Below are 8,923 nucleotides of genomic sequence, written 5' to 3' on the forward strand. Positions count from 1 at the left end.
TGGGAGACCCATCCTCTCCTGGAAATCCATACTCAGTGGCAAATCTTGGCCTCATTTCTGCCTTTAAAGCTGTTGACTTACTGCAAATATCCTGGGAAAGGAGAATCGAGGCATCCTTGAAGTGCTCTGTTCCTCCTGAAAAGCAGGCCCAGGAATGTCTGGGTGCAGAGACTCCTGGTCTACAACCTCAAACAGGTGGTGAGAGGTACAGGATTGAAAGCAATATTAAAGGACTTATACAAAATTTTGTTTTTAAAATGAAATCACGTTGTTTTTTTAAAAAGCCATACTTAGAATTCCCAAAGTATCAAAAAAAAAAAATGAGAGCATCCATTTTGCCTTATTTATTACATTAATCAAGAATGAGTGTGTGATGAGAATGTTCTGGAAGGGAGGGTAGATGAACTAAAAAAGTCAAAGGGCTATTTCATGTTCTTTGCAACATCTGCTGAGCAAACGTGGAGGGGAACCCCATCTGCTGGGGGAGCGCCCCCCTTCCTGGGCGTGGACACTGGGTGCCCGGTGGTTGGGTCGACCCGCTCTTGCCCAGGGCCTGCAGTCTATCTGGACTCAGTGGATGCCTTGCTTCGGCCAGCCTAGCTCGTTGGCATATGCCCCCTTGCAGCTTCTGATCTCATAATCGTGCTCCAGACACTTGTTCAGGCCGGGCACCCCGGATCTCCATCCGATGAAGCCCTGGGTCGTCTTCGGGATTGGGGGCGATGGAAGGATCTGGAATGGAAAGGCACGGGGTTTAGCCACCTGGGGCCACAGTGACATGAGGCTTGTCCACGGAGGCATCAGGATCGGTGAGGGAGACCTGATGGGAAAAAGACAGGAGAGAAAATATCCCTGAGCGAGGTGCACCCAAGGTAACCATGCTCCAATCACCGGGACCCCGAGACTCACTTCTCCTTGCAAAAGTCATGAACACCGGATATGTTTCTTTATCTGGTCATGCTTAACACGTTAATTCACAACCTCCAGTAAAATAATTTTCATTTGACAAAAGAGCAAAAAGGGAAAAAAGAGTGAGGTATAGAAATATCAAATACTACAGTTCACACCACTCTTTATAAAATATAGAACAATATTGTCGGATGGTATCATGGCACTTATAAATCTGCCGGTTTCGATGGGAAGGCTTTGTGATATGTGTGTGTACACACCCACGCACACCCCAGACTGTGGGGACCACGGGAATGAAAAGCAATGGAATTTAATTAAAAACCAAAGGGAAATGAGGTTCTGTCTGAGACGAAAAAAATACAGTTTCATTTGTCAATTCCTTGGACAGACTTGAACTATTTGAAAAATGAGGGCAAATTTTCAGGCTGTTTCTCCCCTTCCACTTGAAATGATGTTCTGTTCTCCTTTTACAGGGTGATTTGAATGACGACAACACGAGGAATATTTGTTCTAACAGGAGAACTGAGACAGAGCGGTTTCAAATGCGTGGGGTTATGCGTTCAATGCTCGGCTCAAGGGATCTGTGCTCCAGGCGGTGGTGGTGGCGGCGGGGGGAGGGGCGGGGGTGGTCCTGGCGGGCTGGCTGCCACTGTCGCACAAAGCCCCCAAACGTATGTTCTCGATGAAGTGCTAAAATTAATCTCCTGAGAGGCTACTTTCAGGGAAGGTCATCAACAGATGCCAGAGGGGCCTGCTCTTCCGCGCCTGTCCAGACGGGCCCTTGGGACGCACAGACTAGCTTTCAAGTCTACCTCCAACTTGTAAGGGAGATGTAATCGAAAACCACCCTGGAATGCCACCTTTCATCCACCACGTTGGCAGAGATGAAAACACCGCCGTTAACAAGGGCATTGCAGGAGAACAAGTTGGTTCATTGTCTGTGAAGGGCGACTAGAGCGCTTATCTACCAAAAATGAAAACGCAGACATCCTTTGACCTAAAAGGTACTCCTAGGGACTTGTCCTAAGACATCCTCAATATCTGTGTGCGTCACACCAGTGTTGGTGTGGGGGTTCACTGCAGCCCTGGGGTGATAGCAAATCACCGGACACAGCCTGCAGGTCACCGCAGGGGACTCGCTCAGCGGCGCGCGATGGAATACGATAGAAATACTACACAGCAGTCTAACACGGTGAGGCAGGCCTGTATGTTCTGAGACGGGACATGTTGAACATAAACTGCTAAGAGAAAAAAAGGTGGATAAAACAGATGAAATATGGTATAATTCGTGCAAAAAGGGAAAAAAGATTAAAGATCCACACAACGCGCTTGCATATGCCTATCTGGTCTCTGGAAGGGTGCCTGGGAAACTGAGAGTCGGGGGGGGAAAGAGGCTTTTCAGGGCATGCATTGTGGGGTGTAGCACACCCGTTAAAAACAAATAGATTTTTAAAAGGGTCTAGCCACCCAAAGGAGGGATGGGAAGGAGGAAGAAGGGGACCGTTTCTTCAGCAAGGACGGACGTTCAGAAGGAAATCGGCCAAGTGCTTTTCTCACCTGGATCAAGGTCCTTGTGCCCCCAGGCCCGCTGCTTCGGTTTCCCCAGGGACAGAATGGGTTTGGCGGTGATTATACCTACCTTCTAGTGTTGTGGTGAAGATAAGATGACCATGTAAAGTACTTAGTAGGGTGAGCAACAACACCACAAGAAGAAGAGCTAGCAATTCTTGGGGGGTGGTAGATAGAGGCATAGCGAAACATCCAGAAGGAGCTCCCCCAAATGCTAATCACGGTCAGGGTATATATGGATATTTTAATTTATTATTATTATTATTTTTAAAGATTTTACTTATTTATTTGGCAGAGAGAGCAAGAGAACACAAGCAGGGGGAGGGGCAGAGGGAGAGGGAGAAGCAGGTTCCCCGCGGAGCAGGGAGCCTGCTGTGGGGCTCGATCCCAGGACCCTGGGATCATGACCTGAGCTGAAGGCAGACGCTTAACCGACTGAGCCACCCAGGCACTCCTTAATTTATTACTTTGTTGTGTTTCTAAAATATCAGTGAATCTATATTGCTGGATAATCAGGGGGGAAACACTCTCAACATATCTCACTGGAGCGTATTCGTTCATTCAGCCATCAGATGCGCTCCCACTGAGCACTCACCACTGAGCACTCACCCACTGAGCACTCACCACTGAGCACTCACCTTGTGCCTGCCGCTCGGTCTGACCCTGAGAGCATCAGGAAAAGAAAATTCATAGAGCCTGACTCCTCCCACCCCTGGCTGCCTTCCATGTGAGTTTACATCTCTTCTTTCATCAGGACACAGAACTGCTTTCTCCGTAGCCTGGCAGAGGGCAAAATCCAGGACCAAAATGATGGACCCATGAAGGGAGGCCTGGGGATGTACCCAGCTCGGCAGGTCCTAGAGGCGTCTGACCCATGTCCATGGCTGACTGGTCTCAGGTGGTCTTCTCCCCTCTGGGATTGCCTGTCGCTCACTTCGCAACCACAAGGATCTTTCAAAAAGGCAGTCCTCACCATGCCACAGCTCTGTTTCCCATTGCAGACTGGGTTCAACTCCTTCCTCTGGCCTCTGAGGTCCAGTGGGATCTGGCTGTGCCCACCTCTCCATCCACCTCACTTCCCTTCCCACTCTGACCCACCCCCCGCTCACTAAACTCCAGCCTCATGGCATCCATTGCTGTTCCTGAAATATACCAAAATTGTTCTGCCTCAGGGCCTTTGTACATGCTCTTCCCTTTGGCTGGAAAGCCTTTCCAGGGCTGGATCCTTATCATCCTTCAGTCTTCAGATCAATGGGCACCCCCATCCCCTGTTACCCTCCAAAACCTCACCTGTCTCTTGTCTCCATGGCATCTAGCATAGCAAATAGCAATTTTGTTGGGGGGCACCTGGGCGGCTCAGTTGGTGAAGCATCTGCTTTCGGCTCAGGTCATGATCCTGGGGTCCTGGGATCAAGTCCCATGTTGGGCTCCCTGCTGAGTGGGGAATCTACTTCTCCCTCTCCCTCTGACTCCCCCGCTCGTGCGCTCTCTCTTTCTCTCATGCACACACACGTGCTCTCTCTCTAAAATAAATAAATAAAATCTTAAAAAAACACCCCCAATTTTGTTGAATTTCTTATTTCACGGGGCCTCCCCCTACCTCCCCACCCCCAAGCCAGACTCATGGGCTGGAGTCCCCTCTTCTTGTTTGCCACTGTTTGCCCAACCCAGCACCTGGTGCCTACTTACAGCTAGCCGTCCCTAGCTCTCTCTAAAAGTGCCAGGTAACATTCCAGATCCTTCACAGGCATTATCCCACGGAACCCTGATGCCACTCGCTGTAGGAGGTGCTTTCATGAGCCCCACCGTACAGGGGAAAAGGAGACATGGAACGATCGAGTCACATGCAAGACCACACAGAAGGGGAGCAGCCGAGCAGGATTTGGGTCTCAGTGGTCTGACTCCAGAGCCCGGGCCTTTACCCTCCCAGTCCCTGTAAATGTCAGCTGAATGACTGGACCGACCCCGTCATTCTCCTGGCTTCCCTCTGCTTCTGCAGAGCTGAACGCAGCGGCTCCTGCCTGTGTCGAGACCAGTAACCCGATGTGCTCCTTACCTGTGGGCTCCGGAAGGGCGTGGAAGCTGGCCTCCCACCTGCTGGCTGCCACTGTGTTCTTACCTTTGGGGGTTGGCTTTGTGCTCCTGGAGCGAACACACTTATTTCTTACTTAGGAGAACAAGTATTCAAAACGACTTTGCAAACCTTGATGTATTTCTCCACTGGGGTCACGGGCCGGATGTGGAACCGCTCGGGAAGCTCGATTTTGGGCTTTGGGGTGGGGGGTTTTTCTTCACCCTTGAGCAACTGCAACACAATCCCCAGAGATGGGAAGCGTCAGACTGAGGTTAGTGGGAGCCTTCTCTGCATCGTCCCCCCGGGGCGCCGCGTTTTGCAGGAGACCAAAGCCGCGCTGAGAAACGTCCGGGAGCTTGGTGCAAACACACAGTTAGGGGCCGTTCGGGGACTGGCTCTTCAGGCTGCTCAGCCTCTGGATACAGTGATCAACTGCCGTGTCCCCTACCACCTTTGGCAACCTGCTAATTTATACTCCCGAGTCATAATTTGAGAAAACCTCACAGGTTACGGACTCAAATAAATAATTGCCAACAAGGTTTCAGGGCCAATCTTTAAAATATTAGAGGAGAGCCCCCACCCCCCTTTTAATTTTTAAAACAATTTCAAACTCTTTGAAATTACAACTTAATTACATATAAGGAATATTAATATAGACTTTTTATGCATTTTATATTAATAAGGACTCATTTTATGCATAACATTTCAAGTTGTATAACTCTGTAAGCATTAAAAAAATTCATTAAGAATGGCATAATTTCAAAGCTAGCGGGATGGGGTAAATTACAAACGGGGTTACGCTGCCTTGAACCATGAATGTTTTGAATTATGTGATTCTTACGTGGTTCTGCATCCGTCCAAAGAAATGTGGCTTCTGGGTGTCCTGTCCTGGAGGTGGTTTGAAAGGCTGTAGTCTGGTGGCCACCATCCCACTGAAGCCCATATAGGCATTTGGTATCTGTATGGTGTTTTATACATCTGAGCCACTATTCTATACTCGGATCTCATTTAAACATGGGCATTTCTGGACTGTCTTGAACAATGGGAATATGGAGTTATCCTCTCTGCAAGCTCAGCCCTCGGCTGGGCTGATGGGGGCTCCCCCTGCATGGGGCCGGGGGTTTCTGAGGACATCCCCACCACTCCCTATTAATTACACCTGGCCCTTTCCCCTGTTCTTGTTACCTAGCTGGCTTAGGAAAATACCGAGAGTATCTTCCCAGTAATCCCTCGTATATCCACCTGGCTTCTACTTCTCATCCCATCTGGACTTCCCCATCGCCCAGAGAGGCAGCTGAGGACTCTCATCCCTTTTACAGATGGGCAGTCTGAGGCCAAGTGGCTCTGGAATCAGACAGACCAGCTTCTCTCCTTGGTGCCTCCCTTTGTGAGCTGTATGACTTCGCAATTCTCTGAGCTCAATTTCCTAATTTACAAAATGGGCATAAAACAGCACCCTCCTCTGCGCAAGGGTCCTTGTGTGGATTAAATGAGCTGGTTCAGATGAAGCAGCTGGAGGATGCCTGGCATGTAGTAGGTGCTCAATAAATTCATGAAAGAAAGGTTTCAGAATTAGCGGTCTTCGTATGCAACGCGAACTTTATTCTTGTGGAGTATATGCGTCCTTACCGTTTATTCCTTGAAATAATCAATTCTATCACCCCTGGGCTCATCAAATTTACACTTACCTCCTCGAGAGGGGTTGTTAAAAATCCCCAGTTCTGGGCCCAGTTTTGCCGTGCTTCAGTTTCAGCCTTTAGGCGGTATTTCCTGAAAAAGAAAGTTCCTAAGTGCCGGACAGTATTTGAAAAAGGTGAAAGTAGCAAACCCTAAAAGGATCCACTGGGGAACATTTTACATTTTTTTTAATGCACATTGACTGAATGATGACTCTGTGCCAGGACGGGAGCTGGGTGCCAGAATAAGACTGTGAGGGAGGCAGGTGTCAAAAGAACCAGAGGTCCTGGTTGGGTGGCACACTGGGGAGAAGACAGGACTGGAGGCTGGCTCTGCCTGAGGGACCATCTAGGGACGAGATTCCTCATTTTGGTATGGTGAGTGAGGTGGGGAGAGTGAAGCTTCTGGGGTGCAAAATTTAAGGGGGTGCTTCCTCCCAGGTTCCTGCAAGTGCAGAGTCTTCACTTGCATGAACTTGAGAAGCAGCCTTCCTTAAATACTGCCCACCAGGGGCCCCCTCCCCCACCCTAATCCTGGTCCTGCCTTTGCTCCACATTAAATATCATTTATATATAATGACCTACTAGTTGAGAGCTGGTGTGCCACATTTTGCAAACATCTAATTCAACATTCGTTCATTTTGATTTTCAAGTTTCTCTTCCTATTTTGGAATCGATATCTGCCCCCCATCCCCATCCCCCAGTGTCTCAACAGTTTTGGAGGCCCCCCGAACAAGCTTTTTGCCCTGGGCACTGAGCATCTAAAGCAGAGTCTAGTCTAATGGAGATGTAACGTGAGCCTCAAATATGAGCCACATACATAATTAACAATTTTTCTAGCAGCCACACTAAAAAAAAAAAAAAAAGTGAAAGTAAGCAGGTGAAGTTAATTTTTAATATTACTTTTTGGTGGTGTGAAATCTTTGAAATCTCGTATGTATTTCACATTTACAGTTCATTCCAATTTGGACCAGTCACATTTTAAAGGCTCAATAGCCACTTTGGACATGGGACAGAAGAACAGTCTAAGGGTTGCACCAGCTCTCTTCGTATAGGAGGGGCCGTATGATTTGGGTCTTGAAGGATGCATAGGAATTCATCTGGTGGAGAAGGGAGGAAGGGGCATTTTAAATGGACAGAACATACTTGCTATGGTGATTTTGTAGGTATCCAAGTAGGAGGTAGATAAAGACAAGGTAGATAAAGTAGATAAAGACAAAGATTACAAAAATTAAGAGTTGTGTATTTTATGCCAAATGATACTGGCTTTCCATTGACAAGAGCGATATAAAGTTTCCTATAAAAATAAATTTGAGTGAAACAAAGCCAGTTTAAAGAAAAATATGAAGAGATTAACAAAGGTTTTACAAGGAAATGGCAAAAATCTGAGAGATGGCAAATAGGATAACTCAGTTTAAGAGGTAAGCAGTTATGCTTTATTGTTACTAAACTTTACTTACTTGCATCTTAAATTAGTAGCCTCCCATATTGGTTAAAACCTTAAAGAGATGGTGTATTTAGCAATTCAAGAGAATGCCAAATAAAAACATCCATTACAAATGTCTGCTCAACATAAATCTTTTAGAAAAAGGATTTTTTCATAAATCTTTTAGAAGAAGGATTTAAGTTAAAATTTCTTACTATTTAAAAAAGCAGGAGACTCAAGAGAGAATGTAAAGAGCATATTTATCTCTCGTTCATATTGAACAAATATTAAGATTTTTGTTTTCCTTTTTATAAAAACTTCGGTAAATCTTAAAAATAACATGTTGGCTCTCAACAAGCAAAGCTTTGCAGATGGTTGTAAAGCCAGATGTAGTATCTTTCATCTTTAGGGGTGTGCCTGAGAGAAAAGGAAGAAAGGCTTTCTGGTTGAGCTCACTGCCCCACCACCTCCAGCGCACGGTCCTCGCGCCCAGAGGTCGCGCCCAGAGGTCGACCACCTCCAGGACTTGGAGGGGAAACAGGCCGCCAGGTGTGTGCGCTTGAGGTGGGAAAGGCCCAGCCCACCGGGGACCGGATCCTGGGCATTACCAGATCTCATCCTGGGCCACGAGGTTCATGCGCTCGGCCGCAGCGGTGCTGAGAGGTTTCTCCGCCATGGGGGCTCGGGTCTCAGGGGCGCCCGCACGCACCAGCCGCGGGCTCAGCGTCTCGCGTCGCCAGGGAGACCGGTTGCCCAGCAACGCGGGACGCGGAGGCGGAGGCTTCGCTGCACCTGGCGCCGGGTGGGGCTGCGTCCGTGTGCCTGCTGCCCGCCTCCGAGCCCCCTCGCCCTCCCCCCTGCCCACCTGCCTGGCCCCGGTGGCAGTAGCCCCCTCCTGTGCGGGAAACCCTGGGGAAACCTCAACCCCTAACACCCCGGTCCCTTTAAAATTTAGGCCTACATGTGAGGCAAGTATGCACACGGACACGTGTACCCATCCGAGGTGTACCAAGCTTCATCAGTTCTGTCACAGAGAACACACCCCTGCGGCCACCGCCTGGATTAGGAAATAATCACCGTTCGTCTCCACTCCCGAGGAGCATTCCATCCTGCCGCCACCGGTTTGGGGCGCGAGATTTTGGCCACCGCGGTGCTGTTCTGAGTATTCCTGTCCGTGGCTTTGGGAGAACACATGCATGCATGTCTGTCGGCATTCACTCTTTAGAACAATCCCCCAGTGACACTCACCGATAAGATGGCCTGCAGACG

The 8,923-nt window shown here is 48.6% G+C and overlaps 1 protein-coding gene across 2 annotated transcripts; it reads right to left on the bottom strand.

Moving 5' to 3' along the window:
- Window positions 1–329: 329 nt before the first annotated feature.
- Window positions 330–8,391, bottom strand: CIMIP1 (ciliary microtubule inner protein 1). 2 transcript variants are annotated; one of them, XM_073883945.1, is made up of 5 exons: window positions 8,263–8,391; window positions 6,241–6,322; window positions 5,394–5,510; window positions 4,682–4,783; window positions 330–732 (listed from the first exon to the last, which is right to left on the bottom strand). In XM_073883945.1, exons 1-5 carry the CDS (start codon window positions 8,328–8,330, stop codon window positions 571–573), a joined length of 531 nt encoding a protein of 176 aa, XP_073740046.1. In that variant the 5' UTR covers window positions 8,331–8,391; the 3' UTR covers window positions 330–570. The 2 variants fall into 2 exon arrangements, with proteins under 2 accessions (XP_073740046.1, XP_025709205.1); XM_025853420.2 differs by lacking the exon at window positions 5,394–5,510.
- Window positions 8,392–8,923: the final 532 nt, after the last annotated feature.

Source organism: Callorhinus ursinus, unplaced genomic scaffold (genome assembly GCF_003265705.2).
Source record: "Callorhinus ursinus isolate GAN/ISIS: 27379988/994484 unplaced genomic scaffold, GSC_fseal_2.0 scaffold53, whole genome shotgun sequence".
NCBI lineage: Eukaryota > Metazoa > Chordata > Mammalia > Carnivora > Otariidae > Callorhinus > Callorhinus ursinus.

Excerpts from the sequence above, each read along its gene's own strand:
- CIMIP1 (XM_073883945.1), bottom strand. The coding sequence starts at position 8,330 with ATGGCGGAGAAACCTCTCAGCACCGCTGCGGCCGAGCGCATGAACCTC. Across the intron at positions 6,323-8,262 it reads GTGGCCCAGGATGAGATCTG|GAAATACCGCCTAAAGGCTG; the intron begins GTAATGCCCAGG and ends TTTCTTTTTCAG. Across the intron at positions 733-4,681 it reads CAGTGGAGAAATACATCAAG|ATCCTTCCATCGCCCCCAAT; the intron begins GTTTGCAAAGTC and ends TTTCCATTCCAG.